The 19,828-nt window shown below is 39.6% G+C and overlaps 1 protein-coding gene across 3 annotated transcripts in view; it reads right to left on the bottom strand.

Annotated features, from left to right (window-relative positions):
• Positions 1-19,828, bottom strand: part of spir (spire type actin nucleation factor) — a 448,013-nt gene that overhangs the window by 199,399 nt on the left and 228,786 nt on the right. For all 3 annotated transcript variants that reach the window (XM_071591594.1, XM_071591595.1, XM_071591596.1), the window contains exon 4: positions 2,485-2,705. In XM_071591594.1, coding sequence (XP_071447695.1) covers positions 2,485-2,705 — 221 coding nt within the window. The remainder of the gene's footprint in view (positions 1-2,484; positions 2,706-19,828) is intronic.

Raw genomic sequence — 19,828 nt, 5'->3', positions numbered from 1 at the left:
ACTACGACAAAGGAATGCGGTGAAATATTCATGGCCGGTGTCCATTTGTTATCAGGATCGGATCGGAGAGGGAGTTGTTACCCAGAGGCAATTCATCACGGTCAGTCAGGCACCCGAGCCACGCCGTGGAACACGCGAGGTCGCGGAATAGGAGGTACATTTTCTGTGCTCTGCGGAGTTTGGAGCACGTTAAAAAAAGCTTAGTCAAAGTTGAAAATTTAAGGCCAAAGTCAAAATGGACAATTCCTAAAGGACGATGTGAGACTAGATAGAGATCGACGCATTTAATTATGCGCAGCAAGTAACACAAACCTATATAAACGGAAACAGTCCTATTCGTACCTCTTTACAAACGTGAAGCACACACAATTCTGAGTGACTCTTTGGCAAAAAGTACCAGCACCAGGGTAAGAATATTTTTGCATAGAAGCCAAGGTTTTGAGGTACACAGGCAAAATTCTCAGGAGAGTTAATTATGAAAAGCGTCGAACACGATAATCAGTGTGTTCAAAAACAAATACTTATCTATGTGAGGAAGGAATTGTATATTTGCCCCGTTACTTAAACCACTTATAATCGCCATACGAAGGATACAGTGGTATTTTTGTTTGTAAATTGCAGAACTTAACACTGAATAGACTTGAAATTTAAGACAACCTCCGATCAACAGATCGCCATTCGATTAACTTAAAACTTTCAAAGTGTATTCTATAGATAACCGCCAAAGAGAGAAAGACCTATAGATTCTCGAGTATTTATCCCAGATGAAATATGAAATAATTGAACTTCGTATCTTCATGCTCTTATTTATTTCCACGTGTTATATCACTCTTTTGTTAGGCATACTTGTGCTGATCATCTCTAGCTTAGAAATAATTTCGCTTATGAAATATATTATGCTTATTAGAAATTTTTAAGCCACCTAAATATGAATTTTAATGAAAACTTTGTGTGATGAATGTGAAAAGCGGGGTATCAACTTTAAATTTCAATTCCCATTAATACAATTCAGTAATGTAGTAATGCTGCCATTTCAAAGAGAAATACTAACTAAACATTCAGTATGCTAACAATCTAAAAGAAAATTTAAAAACCATGCTTTAATTTTTTACGGTAATTTTCCATTCATGTTCGTACATAAAAGTTTATAGTAAACAATTTCGAGAGCGAAATCAAAAACGAGAGAATTAATGGATTTCATGGATTGAACTAATGAAAATTAATATTTGCCAAATATAGCATAAAAAAGTAGGGCATAAAAGTGCACTTCTCCCCAATTTATTGGACGGAAGTGAGATTCTGCTAAACCAGGATAAAACAAACGTTGACTACATGCGGCGGATAGGGGCTTACTAGAGAGTGACTGCGATAAAAAGAGGAGAAATAAGGCGAGTGATGAGTAAGTATTGGAAAGAATGTGGAATGGATGCAGCGGACATTCATGAAAAAGTATGACACTCTAATGCATGCTGAGAGAATAGATGCAAGTCAAATTACCAAGCTTAAATAAGCGAGAGGAGTGAATGGCTTGTCAGGAAGGAATATTATACTCGTAATTGACTCAGAAGAAATAAATTAAAATCTTCTAGAAGATAAAAGCAATAATTAAACAACGTATGAATGTGACCAAGGCGAAACATGTAAAAATTGGATATGTTAAATGAAATATTAAAAATATTCTGAGACAAATTACGATTCGGCTTATTTGTCTTAGTTTACCCATAAAGAGAGTGGCACGAAGGGTATGTAAAAACATGTGAATAGAGAACTGCTACCGCGTGTAGAATTTGGAAACGTACATGTACGATTTCTAAGGTTCCCAAATACTGCGAGAGGCCATGTCAAAGCAGCCACTAATTTTCTTGATTTCCATTCCCGTCCTATTTCCCCGTCGATATTAACGTCCTATTTTTCGACTTTCCTCCCCAATGCTTGGAACCTGATTGAGATTTCTTTTTTCTTCAAATTCCCTTCGAATCGACCAGTACTGCTCTGGTCCAAACCGAAGTTGGTCCTCCTGCCGTCTCAGTTCATGATAGGTCGTGCGTGCGTCAGAGGTTAACGGCCAATGCGAGCAGATTTTACAGCCAAAAAGAGCATCGTTTTCATCAGGACTTTGGGAATAGAACATCAAATTACTAATCTAAAAAAATTAACCCTTTACCCCATTTCTTCCTGAATGTTTTAAAGAAGTTGAGCGATTCCCGACTTTTCCCCGATTAAGTGGCCACCTTGCCATTTCAAATTAGGGCAAGATGCATCAACTTCTACGTATTACACATATGCACCACAAAGAAAATACCACTGAGAGTCCAGTGGAAATAATAATCCAACAGGAACCAAGACAAAGAAGGAGGAAAAAAACCCGAATCTATGCGCTTAACTATATTCTGCACAAAATGCGACATAACCGATGGTAAAGTCCCAGGATTTCTCGCTAATTACTCTTGTTCCTGATGTTATTGCTACTACTACCATTATTACCTCGATGACCCTTTCCAGAGTGACCTCGGTCGTCTTGCCCTTGCTCCCCTGCGAGGATGAACAGGAGGCGGATCCGTTGGCCACGCCGTTGCTGGCGTCCGCCGCAGACTCGGCGGCCGCGCCGCTGTGATCATCCTCGCTGCTCTCCCCAGAGTCCCTCTCGATGCCCTCGTCATCAGTCTCCTGCTGCTTCTCTGGACACTCCTCCTCGTCGCCCAACGCTGAAGGGAATGAAGGAAAAGAATAGTTAATCAAATTAAAAAGTAATTGAAAATGAAAGTTAAATAAGTTGAATGTGAATAAAACCACTCAAGCATATAGATGCACACACTTGCATTGATACAGTAAAGAAAAAAGCCAACAAACTTTTGAAGATTGCTCCAGAATTTTCCACGTCAGATTATTTTTTTCTTCATAACACATACCTCCAGCGCTAGGATCAAGATAGGTCTCAGTTGGTTATTTCATAATATTTTTAGTCACCGATGAAAAAATCAATTCCATTTCCTCGAAAATGAAAAATTCCTTAGCATTTAAAATACGTACATAAAGAGAGAAAATTATGTCAATTTAATTTACTTGCATATGAAGCAGCATATTTTAAGAAAAACTAGGCGTTTCAGGATAAAATAAATCATTTTACCACACCAAAAAGATCGAAATTTATAATAGGCACATATTTAAATTGAAGTACGGTATTCTTTAACATCATATCCTAGAAGATACTGTCTCACGAATGTCTGAATTGTGTGATACATGAATATTCTATTTCTCCGTCATCAAGTCAGCAAAATCAACCCAAAGCGAAGAAATAAATATTTTAAAAAAGGTCTAATTATTTCTGACCGTAGCGGCACGTAATATTTAACTACGGACGGTGTTACCAAATGAATAATGCTAAAACAAAACTTTCAATTGGAACATTCCCACAAAGTTACGTCTCAAACTATTCATTACATAGTGTTACCGACTCGTCTTAAATTCTTTTGACACTTAAGCATATAACACACAAAACTGTTAGATCTATTACTATACGATCTATACGATGTGTTAAATCAACAAAAATTGTTCCATCTGCCGAGAGTTTGATGAATCTAGTAATTTATATGAAATAGCTGCAAGAAATGAAGAAAAATTTAAAGAATTTATACATCGATAACAATTAGTTACAGAATTCAATCCGTAAATTGGATGCAATAAAAAAGAATAAGAACCTTAAAAGAACTTAGCAATCGTAAAAAATTCTAGTTGCCTTGGCGAAAGACATTTATGGACAAAAAGAAAATGAATTCAGTTGTCGGCTTAGCCTTGCGGAATTTCTGCATAATGCATACAGTAAAAAATGTTTGCTAAAACCTATTTTGAATTTTTTATTCCGCGATCAAGGTTTCAATGTACACTATTATCATTGAGTGGCTATAACAAACTGATGTTGAAAGCTACAACTCACTAATATCATGCCATGGGCGGGGGCAAAACGAATTCACCGTAGATTTTACTAAGATTATTTTATTGGTTCCACGTTTTAGAAATATATGCCTATATTTCAATAATTCACAAGTACTACCCTTATCCACGATATAAATCATAATATAGGATTATAAGGCAAATCGTGGCCAGCGGGAATTAAATATGGGATAATTGGAAACTGTTTGAAGCGTACTAGAATCGTCGCTAGCTGCTGGCAATCATTTTCTGAGTAGATATGATTTCTTTATCGGCATTCTTACTTCGCGGAAGTAGGAAGCGTCAGAATTAAGTAAGCCATCCATCGGCATGACGGCGACGAATGGTGAGCCACATACAGGGTGCAGCGCTGCAATCCGGACAAGCACGCATTACCTCGAAAGAGATTTCCTCGCCGGGTAAGCGAAACCTTCTCCTAAGTATTATACTTAGCCACAATATCGTAAATAGTTGATCTGGGCTACTAGAAGAATCAAACAATTTTGAAATATAACGTCCAGCGCGAACACCTTCGATAATAGCGGCTCTTCGATTTTACAAGATTGTACTTCGGCTGTCTTATACTCCGCAATCGTACGTAACATCAAGGCCATTTTGAGGTTACGACTGTTTACTAGATGCCCATATCTTTCAATAACGCCAATCGCGACCTCCAGTGGAACTACGACATTGCGGGAAATATCAATTGAAATGTGTCCGGATTTAGGCGCCTCACCCTGTAGATTCTCTTCCTAAATGACTGCCAACTCCTGATGAAACTTTAGGTTCCGCCCGTATTCTTTTAGTCGATTCCAACTGCAGATACAAGCTTAATCAGTCATATAAATTAGATTTAACATAATATCATCCAACCAGAAAGTTACGCGGCCTAGGCGTATTAAAGTATTGTGCTAACATTCCCTAAAAGTTAAAGAAAAAATAAAGCGCGGTAGGGTAGAAAGCACACCTTGTCACTAGAAGTATTCACTAGATCTCGACTCTTTCGATGGTAATTGAAAAAATAACGAAGCAGGTAATTTAGCATATCATCATAATCATCATCTTGTCGTTGCAGCCATACATCTTTCTCCATTGCAGTTCTTTTCAGATCCCAGATATGTTGCGACTCTCGTAATACTTTTTATACCATCCAGAAAATTTTTATTTGGCTTTCCTCTTCATTTTTTTCCTAGTATTTTTCCCTCCGTTATATTTTCCAGGAAGTTGTTATGCCGCAAAACATTTCCAACAAATATCATTTCCCTTTAATTGGGAATAATAGTGAGTTATTTATTTCGAGGTCTATCCCAAAAAAAAGAGAAAAAAAGCTTGACTTTGCAAAACGAGGAGTAAGACAATCGCTACTATCAGAGAGATATTTGGATTCATCAATCAAGTAATTTTCAATGCAAAATCAATTGTAAAACATCACAAGTGACCATGAAACTATTTGATACACTCTTTATACTTATTTTCTTATAAAACTGGTTAAACGGCTACAAAGAACAATTTCTTTAATCTATCTTAACAAATGATGTCGACAAATTTTTATCGCTCTGACAAGTCCATAGATCAACATTCCGTCACCCAACGGCACTGCAGTCTTGATTAAAATATACGTAAACATTCCTACGACAGACTTTATGAAAGGTCCATTAATCACATAGTTTGTAAACGCACATGAAGATAGCGCCTCTACAGCAACCGTTCACCTTGAGGAATTCAAAGAGATAAAGATTGATTCCTGGAGAGACTTTACAGAGATGCATCATAATTTATAAGATTCCGCTAAGGTGGAGGTATTTTAAAATCATAGATTTTTTAACAAATGAACTGGGATTTCGTCTCCCAGAGTTCACTTATGACCTAGCAATGACGCGCTCCGTGTATCTACGCATAGGCACCCCATGTAGTAGACTCGCACCTTCGATGAGCCCTGCGTCATCGAGGATTATATAACCACTATGAGACTTAAGTAATCGCCTTTTGCAAATCTACGTCTTGGATAAGAATTGAACGTATATTTTTCACAGCTTTAAAAAATGTGTCAGTGGTAAATTGTTTGGTCTCTGAATATTCCTCCCTATTAGTTTTCATGCGCTGGAAAGTCAAGCGTTCTTCAAAATAAAAGGTATCCAGCTGGAGTACTGCCGTGGTAGAATTAATATGTATAAAGTTCATCAGCTGTTCTTTTCTGATTGTTCACGAATTATTGAATGACTTTCATGACAGATATTATTCTATTATTCATAAAAATGATCCTACATCATTATAATACTTTGATAGTGAGCTTATTAACGGATATCCGAGTGTCTGATTATAAGATTATTTGAGACCAGGATAACGAATATCCGGCGAATAAAACAGTCCGGATTAATAAACAATTACTATTAGGGCACTCGAATCCCCAGATTTTCTTTTCTGCCTTTCGATGTTCTACCGCTCTTTGAATTTTTAACAATTTTTCCAACAAAAGGCTTATATTGAAAAAAATTGAAATATTGGCGGGGATAGGGAGAATAAAAACGGCGAAGATAATTGAATGGACCGGTTAAGTGTTAATCAAAGAATTGCAGGAGTTCAAAGGAAGGAGATGGACTCAGTAAATAAAGATTCAGCATATTGTCAAGTTGAATGCTCTTGAAAGTTGAAGTCCACTTTTATCAAAAATTAATCAGTAAAGAAACGTATACGTACAATCCACTGTGACAGTGGAAATTCCACAGTCACTGGATCAATAACTTTTAACGACAAACACTATAGCAGCACAAGGATTCTTACGGACACAATGAATAATCTGTTAGGGAAGTGCGTTAGGATTTTAGACTAGGAGAGACCAAGAGATAATGCGACTTCAAACATTCAAATCGTTATGGACACTGGGGTCAGAAATCGTGGCTTGGAGGGTCCTCCATGGAGTTCCTCTTTATCTCTTCATCGCTCCTACTTCAGCCCCCTCGCGAAAGGCATACATTTCAGGAGCGGGCGGTTGGAATATTCGGAGGGGGAGACGGGAAGGGGAGGGGCGGGGGAGTATGGGTAGGCGGGAGGTTCCGAATGGTTGCGGTAGTGCCTCGGGAAGGGGTGGAAGGGACGGTGTGTGCGTGTGTGCACGTGTGTGCTTGGCGATGGAGGCGGAGAGAGGAGGATGTTTACCACGAACGAGGGAAGGAGGAAGTGAAGGATAGGGACGGGTGAGGAAATGAGAGGAAAGGGAATGAAGGGTAGATGGGGAAGGAGCGAAAGAGTTGGTAGTGGTAGAGAGGTTGAAGTAAATGGAGGGTTCCGACCGCGTGAGAAAGGGCAGTCATGCAAATCTTCGGAAGGCCCCCACGAAAGAGGTGAAAAGAGACTGGAGGCGGAGGGAGAGGGCGGTTGGAAGGAAGTGGCGGCGGGGGTTGTGGGGGGGGGAGAGTAGGGCTGAGGGGAAGAATGAGCTTATCTTTTGATGTAAGTAGTAGAAGAGGCGGCAAAACAACGACGGGCCGGGCGGAGAGAGAAGACGCGAGGGCTGGAAACCGAAAACGCATGGAAAAACCACTTATTTACCCTCTCAGTTCACTTGCGCATCATTTTGAGTAGTTTTCAAAGCAAGTCCTATATCTGTACCAGTTTGCAGCAATCGACGAAACATCAACCATCCCCGCGACGTTCAAAATGGGCAAGGGGTTTTTACGAAGATCGAGACAAGTCATACGAGTAACGTAATTATTAAGTAATGCGCTTATACATTTAACGACAGTGTAAATAGGCCAAAAGCAGAGTCGCAAAATTAATTAAAAAATACTTTCTTCCTTCTTTCACCTTAAATATTTTCTAGAAATCTCAGAAAACCCACTAGTATGTAGATATTCATTATTCACCATTTATCAATCAAATGAACTGATTTTTTGAAAAGAGTGTAAACAGAAATCTTTTTCTAACAAACATGCAAACGAAATCTTCAATCTGGTGTTTTCACCGCATATGCTGTCGATGAATTCTATTCGAGTTTTCAGCCGGGGCAAGTCCTCCATTTCTTCCGACGTTTCGGTGGCCGAATCGTCTATTGTGTGCAGGGCTACACGACCTTCGCACATCGTCTTCATGGGAGTATTTGCAGCCTTGAAGACGATGGACGACTCGACCATCGAACGTCGGCAGAAATTGAGAGCTTGAACCGGCTGAGAACCCGAATAAAGTCAGCAAAATCTTCAGTCATTAAAATTTATCAACGACACACATTGCTGTACTCACAGAATTAAGTCATAAAATGATGAAAACATACTCATATTTACACGTAATGTAAAACTTATCATATAATAACGGATGACGGAAATATTTTGTTGCTTAAGTTACTCAATGTGCCTGCAAGCGATTGGAAACTATAACGTCGGGTCTCCTTTTGCAGCGCATGATACCGAACAGTTTGAAGCAAAAAATTATATCATGCAATAGTAAATGATTCATAAAAGAAAAAAGGCAAATTGTCTTGCCATTACAAACTCTTGAATATGTACCGTAAACACCATTCATGAAGAATTGAATGAATTTTCACAACGGATGTAAATAAACCTATCACATATGTGCATTTAGACTATAAAACGTGCATTTCGCTGATTACTTGAACTAAACTTCATTTTAAATGAAGAAAACGAAAAATCCGAAGTGAAGGAGATTAAAGGGTCGCACATTTAAAACGCACCCATTAAAGAAAGGAATAGTGTGAGCTGGCTTACATCGCGACAGAGCATTATACGAAGCTACCTGTACGGAACACAAACGACAAATAGTCAAATATTTACGCAACCAAGAATTAGCGTCATAATTTTCGCAATGTTTCTCAAAACACCACATGCGATATATAGTATTACTGGTCAACTTCGTGGGTACATACCAGTTATAATGGCCTCGGGGATAATACGCCCGTCTGGATACGCTCGGAAGTTCGAATCCTGCCTAGGGTGTTGTGAAAACACGGCATATTGGGCCCGCGGGGAAATTTTAAGGGTCTAGAGGGAACACAGAAGTGTATGGGACATCAGGAGGAACCATCATTAAAGCAATTTTCAACCATCTTGTGATGGAGAAACTGAAGCTGCGACTACGTGCATTGATTCGACTCAACGTTTTCTTCCAAAAAAGTCATCAATCAACATATGGCGACCTCAACAGAAACAGTGTTAAGTACTCCAACTAACAATTATGCTAAAAGACCTTCATACGAATGGAACATAATCACATGAATTGACGAGACAAATGGCTATGCCCCGTCACACCCGCCCACTAAGTGAGTCGCAGGGTACGAAGGCGGGGAAATCCAGATGGATGCATTAATGGTACGGATAGAAAGAAATCCGAACACCCCACGTAATTTATATCTTTGGTATTTGGTAGAAAAATCGTTAAAGTTATCATTAAAATTACGGCTTTATATATTTAACTGTTCGTGGCAAGTAAAGGATTTGGGGAATATCAAATTCATTCAGAGTTAAAAGGGGAGAATCACACTATGGAATATGGCATTGATGGACGTGACATTACATCAAGAGAGACAATGGCGAATGGAGCACAAAAGAGCTGCTAGCGAGATCGTTTAAAAATAAAGATACGTCATAAATGAGCGTTAAAGAAGAATAGGTGATTTACGTTTCCACTTAATGACCACTTCATTAAAACCCTAACTGTACGTGACCGCGAAAATGTTTTCATTTTAGTTTAGGAAACGCGGCGGCCAAATGTCAGTTACAAAAAGGAGATATGGTAGAGGGGGAGGAACCCGCGAGTAACGGACTAAATTAAAGAGGGAAGGGGATTAGGAGAATGGAGAAGTATTAATCCGGGGCGTGAAATGGAAGTCATCCTGCGGGCAAAAGAGCGGGAAGGAGGGGAAGGAAGCAGGGAAGGTAGGGAGCGCTGAGAGAAGCGAAGGATGTAAGTTGAAAACCGTCGGCGTGCCGGGGTTCGCTTAACCCCCCCTCTCAAATAGCACCCACCCCTCTTCTATCTTGTTACTCCCATCTCTCCCCGCACCCTCCCACGCCAATACTATATCCCTTTTTGACAACATCCCCCCCTCCTCCGCCAACCACCGCCACCGCCAAACCCACTATCATTTTCTCAGGCGGCGGTTGGAATCAGCGGAGCGCGTCCGCTGCAGAATGCGTCTCGTGTTTTGAGACTGGGGGAAGGGAAATGGGAATAAGGAGTACGGTGGGAGCAGAATGAGGCTTGAAAATAATGCCGGAGGAATGAATAATAAAGGGAATTAAGAAGGGCACGAAGGCAAGGGAAGTGGGAGAGTTGGAATCGGGAATGGAGAGCAAAGCAGCAAGACCCATTCTTATGAATTCGCAAGCATAAACCTCTTCGAAGATTAAACATAAAAAGAGGTTACACGAATAAGCACCCTTTTTTCACGGAATTCATTTTCAAATTCCGTTCTTTGATTCAATCATCGCGTTGCAAAGAAGGCATGCTATGAATCTGACAGAGGCAAGATCACGTTTTCTGACTATAGACATAAGATATGATAAAAGAAGATCCAGAATGATCCAGATTGCCAGAATGGATCAGATAAACGGCGACGCATTTCCATTGTAGCGGGCGTTTTGATAAAATGTAAAAGAATGTGTTTTTTGGAATTCGAAATCAGCACTAGATTAGGAAAGAAAAACCTGCGATGATGTCAAGTTCTATACTTCGGCTGGAAATTCTTAGTCACCAATCAAATTTTGCCTCCACCTGAAGAAGACAGGTGAAGCGCAGGGGAAACCGTTGCCAATAGAAAGTAACCTCAGGTAATTCAGGCTTCCGAAATTTTATTTTAAATCAATTCCAGGATAATTAGTATACTATCCTTACGGGTATCATTTCACCAAAAGAACTATCAATTAAAGAGATTATTTTCATCAGTTCCAGGTCATATTGAAAATGCCTTATTATTGTGGGGCCAAACGCAGAATAATAAATTGACGTAACCAGATCATTTAAAAATTCATGATTTGAGACAATTCAGACACAAAGATTACATTTCGGACAGACTGCAGGAAAAATCGAAGCCGAACGCGTATAATTATGATACTGAGGAAATAACTTGGAACCTTAATACTAATGAAAATTTTGACCATTATAAGAAGAATGTTAAACCAACAGTAAAATGGAATCACTTTTCGCAACATATTTGTGATCACAAAATTACGAGTTCCATTGAATTCGCCGACTTTCTCATAATGGTCGATGACCCAGCAGCTCGTTCATCCTTCCAGGTGGTAGCTTAAAGAGCAATATCAAGATGTAAATGGTATGGAACTTTTCAGGATTTACAATGTGAAAACTTGGGAGTGGTAACTTCATCAGAGCATAAATCCTTACAGCAAATGATCACGCATATTCAAATTAGTAGAGTACATGGTTTTCTCGAGTTCATACCAGACTATCCTAAAAGAACCGGTGAATGATGATGAAAAATAAAAAAAATATGATTCATGGGAGAGAATGGATTTGAAAAAAAATTTAAATGACACAATGGGGATTGAAGAATGGGGAGAAAGAGATTCGAAAGAGTGAACGAGAACGAATGGCTGAGTGGGAAAAAGAAAGAATGGACAGCCATAGTGATCGACCGACCACGTCTTTTGATACCAAAAACACATCGCATCGCATTTTTTTTCGTCCGGTCCACATTTTTTTGTCCAGCCTCAAATCCGCCCGCAATATTCCCTCCATTACGTCGCGCGGAGGAATGTAAATTACGCGGGGGAAAAAACGTAGGAACGGTCGACGAGGTGGCAATAGGCGGACGCCCATAGTAAATTTTCCCACAGCGGTAAGAATGATCAGTGCGGAGACGAATGGAGTGGAGGGATTGGCGGAGACGGGATAAATCATGACTGATGGCCCGAGTCCACACCGATAGGGCCTACGTCTACCGCTTCTGCAATAAGGGACTCTTAGAAGAGCTAAGTAACAAAAGCTAATTTTTAAGAGCACGAACTAAAGTTCCGTTTTGCTTGTTAGAAAGCAATGATTTGCGAATCTGTTTTAAAATTATTGAGAAAAAGTTCTGAGATGAATAAGGAAACATTGCATATTTTGTGAAAAAATAATAAATGTCTACCTTGTTCCACTGTACATTGTTTCCTTACATAATGCATAAATCAGCACCGAGATAACATTTCGCATAGGATGTGCTCATGAATAATGTAGGAAAAGATTAGCAGATGGCAGAGAATCAACCCAAATTGGTGAACCTGTATTGCAAAAGTGCCACTTGGCCCTCTTTTTGTGTGCTTGGTGCTCAGAATCTCCTGCGTCACGGGCTAAAAACATGAACCGTTTCAGCCATGCCGTCCGAAATATCTCTCACTCCGCAAAAAAAGGAAACTCGCACTCACGTTTTGAATGGTGAGCTTCTTTTCAAAGGTGGTAAAAACTTTCGAAATGATCGACAATATTTTTTACTGGATAATTTTATTACACATATTTTCCAGAAGAATGCGAAGTGATCTCCACATGTCTCCACGAAAAGGCTGATTTTTTCTAATCTGCTGGCGGTATTTACGGATTATCATAATGATTCCACGACTCGAGGAAGAGAGTTCTCTAACTCGAACGCATTGACATAAACAACTGAAAAAAGTGAAACTGCGCGAGTTTCCACGAATTCCTTCACTCAATCCATGAAGCATGACCACCAGCATCAGCATGACGGAATAATTAATTAGTGCATGTAATGTAGACCTCAATGCTTCCCTCCACGGAAGTCATTTTCAACTTCATGCGTGATTCAAATTTATCCTCGCGCACCTGTCCCTTGGATGACACCTGCGACTTACCTTCCTGGACCTAATGATGCCATAACGGTGAGGATGACCGGCAACTAAAGTTGGGATCCATTGAATCCAAGTTATCACGGTTTAAAATCAGATTCAGTACTCGGCTGCTTGGGTCTATCTTGTTTTAAATTGTCCAGTAATATTAATCGTACATTAGGCTTTTGATTGGGTAATTGGATCGAATTCTCGGGTCTGCTCAAGTAAAGGATTCCAACCGACGGATTGCGATTTCCATTTAAAAACGTCGCGGCTAGTAAAAACTTAAAACGTAAAATATGAGGCATTCGGTTCCTCTAGTGCAAAAGAACAACATTGCCGTTCTAAATGAAGGTGTGAAGACGGAATGAGACGAAACCTGAGGAGTTGAACAACATGATTAAATGGAGAAATGAAAGAACTGAAATTCGGGAATTTTAGCGCCGATGATTCAGTTTGCAGCAAGACGTTGAGTGCTTGTTTACACACTTTTAACATCCGAGAGGATGGAGAGGTCACAAGTGGGAAAAAGGGAATATCGAACATTATTAGAGCAGGAAATAAATATAGGTACGAGTAGATACGTCGCCAAGGGCTATGGATATGGAACTAAGGAAAGTGCGAAAAGGAGTGTTCATAATACGGGAAAGTCTCTCAAAAGATAAAAACCGTGGTGATTTAGGATTGCCCAGCAATAATATCCAAAGGTCGGGGATTAAATGTAAATAATTTACCTCAATCTACTTCTTATTCGATGCTCATTTGTTCTAAGGAGCGAATTCGACGGAAGCAACGTCTTCCACGATCTGCAAACTGCGTTTATTCAAAAAGAAATACTTTAATCAGGATATCGGTTTGAAAACCTTACTGATTTTTTATCCACACGCTATATCCAATCGCGGAAGCCAGAGAAACTTGACGTCTTCACGTTTCACTTGTTTAATCGTAGTTCATTTCTATTTCCCCATCAGCCGTGAAAAAAATGCGAGCAAAAATACGGATTCCTGATGCACTAGATGCATAAGAAAAGCTCTAGAACTAGGGTACTCATTAGTGTAAAAGAAAAATTCCAGTAATTATTATTTTTATCACTCACCCGATTTCAATGGTACGTGTATATTTTCCTGTAATAGGAAATGCTATGTGACGATGTAAATTGCGAGTGCACGGTAAATGGTGGTCGAATAAGTTGGATGGGCGTCACGCCCACCCGCTGAATTAAAAGGTCGCTGGGTTAACCCCTTGGATTAACGACGGCAGAAGGCCGTACTCCTTAGTGAAATAATAAGGTACGCCGGGCTACCGGTGTTCGTCAGCACGAGCTACTCTTAGTGTGCAATGTAGCACTACACGTATTGCAATATACTAGACTCAAAATCGAGTAACGTACAGTCTAGCCATCACATCAGCATTTTTCAAAATTTGGCAGCCATTATTATTCCCAAGAAACATGTATAAATAGGTCAATGCGTTCCTCGATAATCAAAATTCGGTTTACTAATATATTTAATTCTCAGTATGTGATGTTCATACGCATTTAACACATTAAAAATTTCAAATTATAAGAACATCGTTATATGTTCAGCATCACACCATTTCAAAAACGCTTATTTTTCTCAGCCACAGACATTCCGGTTAAATAACTTGGGCATGCAAGGCTCGGCCCGGTATCATAATGCCCAACGATGAAAATATTACTTGCAGCATCTCTAAAATTAAAAATAAAATCATAAAAATGTTCAAAATGCAACCGAATGCGAATTAAGTCGGGCAAACGGCCGAGACCAAAAACTATTCTCTTTCACAAGCTCCATATAACCGAAGAAGTAAATTGAAAATCTAGAGTGTGTCCATTCGAATTCTCAATACAACACTCCTAAGCTCACATAGAATTCTGATTCACTGATTATGTTAACATTTTAATTATTTGCACCTGTTTCAAATATACAATTCAATCAAAAAAAGTATTCTCAAAATGCAGCGACTTACCTGATGTATAACTTTATTCACCATATCTTATGAACCTTAGGATAAGTCATAAATGTCGCGGCAGATTGATTGATCGTTGGATTGAACGGTTTGAGTGAAGTAGGATAAAATAAAATGACTGTTAGATACGGAGCGCTACACTAAAACTCTTTTCATGGGGAAACACAGTAGCGCACTGTTTATATTGTTTCCTTATCTCTTTGAGAAACCAGCAGAAACCCCCTTAGCAATCTAAATCGGATCACCACGAAACCTTTCTCTGGTTATAAGAAGGAAAACCGAACGCCCATTTCTTAAACCTACGAGCCAAGTCACCATTCCCATGAAAACAATCATAAACTCAATATAAATTGTTTAAACCAACTACGGCCAATGATGTGCAAGTGTTAACTGTTGCAACTTAGGCACTCATTACATTGTTTTAAGCAATCTCCGAGTGAGCCAAAGTCAAGGACTAAAAACAGGCTATAACTTTGATAAATGGGTAAAATGTATGGATAAATATTATATCAGCAAAAATGGTATTACGCGTTACGCAATACCTTTGAATAACTGCCTAGTGACGATAATCTTTAAATCCAATTTTCATAAGCAATTCCTTAAATTTAACTCAAAATTTCATCTTTTTAATTGACACTTGAATAACCGGCAAAATTTATTATGCTCCTACGGAGTTCTCTGGAGCGCGGGATGAGAAACGCTGCAGTGAAGACTGCATCGAGGGTGGGGGAAGAGGAGGGGTGAGCGGGCCTGGGGGTGTGGTGCCGACACCCTCGAGTGCCCCCGACGCGCGCCACTCCCCTTGACATCCGCGCCGCGAGCGGTAGGAGATTATGGGAAGCCGAGGGGCCTCCAGATGTCCTAGCCACGAGCGGCAAGGAGAGGGGGCTTAGAAAGGAGGGGGATGATGGCAGGAGCTTTGGTGAAACAGAGAAGCGCCCCAGACCATAAAGGGGGTAACGAAAAAATTTTCGACGGTTTTTTCTTTTCTAAGAAAACAGAAAAGAGAGAGAAAACTGAAGGGGCGGTACAAGGGATAATGCATATACTCGCGTGATTAATAGAGAGATAACAATATAGAACACAACGTTTTAATTTTTTTCTCACAACCGATAAGGAATTAGAATAACTGCCGCCAAAGTACCCAGGAACTTTTTTATCCCACGTAGTCTAGTATTCAAACATTATCTCATCTAATTCTTATCGTATTTAACCATTAGTGACAGATCAACTCACACGCTTCGAGGAGTAGCTGAAACTCTAACAGTGTACCACGTAAGACTTGCTTTTATCGTTCGAATCATATAGGTTCTCAGCTTTTGTCAAAAATATTTGGTAATATGTAATGCGAGCTGTTCACCGGCGTGAAGTCTCATGCTCTCAGGATACCATGCAACTATTGAAGATGGCACGTTTTTGAGGCCTCAATATTAAGGGGCGCAGACCCTGAGCCATTTCTCGAATCTAAAGAATGAATTCGCCCGAGCAAAAACAATCGGGCGATTTCTGAGAGACGCACGTTTGCCCCCCCCCCCCCCGCGCCCAGCCACGTCGAATGTGCGGCCTGCTGGCCTCGATTGTCAGTTGCAATTCACTCTGATAAACATTTTAAACGGGTACGATTGACAATATGCATTCAGCAAACAATCTGAAAATATTGAGGTGCCCTGCAATCGAAACACGGAAGCAAGCCAGTAGGATAGAAATGTATCCTAATTATACCAGAACATTAAAACGTAATTGGAACACTGCAATACAGCTAAATGATCGTTCAATATTTACTCTTTAGTGTTAATAACCCTAAGAAATTAAACTCAAGGTAGTTAATATGACCTCAGTTTGTCTATTTTGCCGATCTTTCCTTGGTGCTACACATAATCATGCTTTTTTACAGAAAGTTAATGTTACTTAACAGTAAAATTAACGATTCCAATTCAATTTTGATTTGATTTTCCTATACTTATTTTACAGAATTTTTTATTAGAATGTTATTCATAGTTCGGTTACACATGCTTTTTTATGGAAGATGCCCTGTGCTCTTCTGCCTCACAAATCAACAGCGACTTGCATGGCCAAACAAAGATTCGGTAAATCTTGCAACACTGTCAACTAATATGGTCAATAATTACTCACGGACCTGCCAATAACCAAATCTGGTGATTATAGAGTAAATAGAACTGGAACTCACAACAACTTGATTATTTTTCCTTAATCTAATCCTATACATATTCAATGGAGGCCCTCTTTGATAATATAGTACAGCTGTAAGATGCTTGCAGTAGAAAAAAACTTGGATGACCATTCAAGCATTCGCCAACGATGGGGCCGTAATATTTATTTCATTTTGCCAAAGTGCTGAATCACAAAACCTTTAACCACGATGGATGATATCAGTTGATAAGCAAACTTGGTGTGCTACATATTCTAATGATGAAGTAGGTGTATCACCGGCACATTGACCTCGATGAAAATAAAAGGTTTAATATCACATTTTACGGGTAATTCTCCATGATGTGACCCTGAAATAGGTATCTCATTGAACTAGACCACAGACGGTGAGAGCTGTTTTAGTATTCTCAAGGGAAACTTTGACCGTAACCTAATAATACCAAAGCTTAACGATGCTCACGGCATTCTATGAATCACTAAACATAAGAATCGCCAACAGGAAGTAATGAATAAAAATCGGACGCCTCTACCAGATAACGGTGACTTCTCTCAGTTCCAATGGAAACACTTTGAAAAACGCAATGCATACCAATGGGAATCAAAATATTGCAATATAACGTCACTTTATGTCGTGATTACGTGGTAAATTCTGAATAAGTTGATCGAATTGAACCAAGGGACGCGTTCACAAATATGGAGTCAGTTGGATCATTCAAACGGAATAAGTGATTATTCTAAAATATTTCCCGGAATGTACTCGATCGAAATGATAACCCAAAGCGATGCTTTTACCTTAAACAGTCTATCCGAAGGAGTTATTAAGAGAAAATTATTTCTCTCTCTGAAAAATTTTCCAAGAGAGACTTTCTTTAAATATCTTTCCTCGAAGTTTGCGAGACAGGATTTCCAGTTGCAATTTCTATAGCGTGTTTCGGCGGCCTTTGGGATACCTTGGATTTACTTCCGTTTGATTTTCTAAATCCATACGCCAATAATTTACGCGCTGGTTCGAAAGAAGACAAGACTCTTTCGGCGGTATCCTAGAAGCGATGACGTCAATCGGGCGTCGCCATGGCAACCAATATTTTTCTCGTCCCTCCATCCAAACCTCTTAGTCTCACTCAATGAGATTCCTCTCAAGTTCCGCACCTCGAAAGCGGCCCATAAGCCATTCCTCTCCAAATTCAAACAAAGGACTGTTGTAGGAACTCGAGAGACCAAAAATCTAGAGAGAAACTGAAGATAATGAAAAAGGAGAAGAGAGCGTTGTTCTCTTTTATAGAGATTGATTGGAGTCAAAATTTCAAAACATTCAACACTAAAAAAACCATAGCAACAGAAAATATTTAAATAACTTTATAAAATATTTGAAGTAATTAATTTTGAGCTGTATAACAGACAGGAGCAAAATAATTACTATTAGTACAAAATATTATCAGTTCGATTGTAGCTTATTTACTAATCCTGCCCTGAAAAGTGGGCTATGTATAACTAGAATTGTAATTCACCCTGAGAAGCGTTTGCATATATAATTTATTAGATATGCGGCGCTCGAACACATGGAAAAGATACATGTTCCCATCACATTTGAACCAAGAGACTTTAATTTCTGTTGTATTAATCGCAGCATTTAATTGAATTTAAAATGATTTTTCACCACACTCCCACTTCATAAAATACTTGTCCAGCCACATTCTTTAATACACTTCACGGAAAGAAAAGGATTGAAGTGGGCCGGAAAGTAACAGTTGAACGACATCGCGCGCCAGACGCAGCGACAATGCCAAGAGCGCACGCACACCTAATATACCAGCACGCACATCTTGTATATCCGCTTTCGCTCCGAGTTGTGAAGGCGCTTTTAAAGCCCTCATGTCGACAGCTCCCCTGAAAGGGGAAGAAAAAAAAAGAGGCTAAGCGAGAGGAATCTTTTGACACACGCTCGCACAACAAATGGAAGTACTTGTTCGCGTCCAGGTAAGCGGTAATTCAACTTCAATCCAGAACGCGGAGGAGAGAGAACAACACTTTCACCCAAAGGCACGATTCAATACTCGGATCCGAAGTGACTGCCGTCCGCCTTTTTATTTACGGAAAACAAGAGACGACATCCGTGCGAGGGCTCCTTGGATGGGAGATAAAAACGATTATTATCGTGGCAGCGTCCCGATTCTTGACCTGGTTCGGGGAGAGATGCACCCATTGCAGCAAACGTGCGTGTGGGAGAAAAGTAGAAGATGAATAGAAACTCAACTGCAAATGTGTACGACCAAATCAATTTTTTGGCTCGAAATGCAAAGGAAAAGCTGGGAAAGACGCTATTTACTCCAACGCTCGGGGATGATATTTAATGCATCGCACTTTTGCGCAGCTCGATTTTTTTGCAAATCGGCAGAGTACGAGTAAAATTACTCGTATACTTCAGAAATCTTGGGCGAATAATTTTCTGATTGGGGTCTGAACATGAATTATATTTACTTAGACTTAGATTGGCAGTTCAGTTGATGGGGCGGTAAAATATAACTTATTGAGATTAACTGAAAACAGCAATGCAGACTATACAAAGGGACAGAAACCGTACCTTAATTTTCCACGGATCACTAGGGCATTTTTTCGATTAAGATAAATATAATGCAAAAATAAAATTTCATTAACGGCGAGCAAAAGTAGAGCTATGGTACTAGATAGAGCTGGTATACTTCGATTTGATATTCTCCGAGGTCAATAGCCACTTTTCACTCGTTTATCAACAAACTCAACGTCACTGCACAGTATGCAAGTCCGAACCGCTTTACTGCAATCCTTGAGACAGTGACAAACTAGTGTACATAGTTAGTTACTCAAGCTGAACCACTGGTGCGATATTGGCTACCTGCACGAATACGATCTACAACAATATTTCGAGCTAAGTTCAAGTCGATCATTTAATTAATCAGCCAAATTACCAC

This window comes from Hetaerina americana, unplaced genomic scaffold, assembly GCF_022747635.1.
Source record: "Hetaerina americana unplaced genomic scaffold, ioHetAmer1.1.p SCAF_5, whole genome shotgun sequence".
Classification (NCBI taxonomy): Eukaryota; Metazoa; Arthropoda; class Insecta; order Odonata; family Calopterygidae; genus Hetaerina; species Hetaerina americana.
Note: the sequence above shows the minus strand (reverse complement) of the source record. Positions and strands in the feature narration are given on the sequence as shown.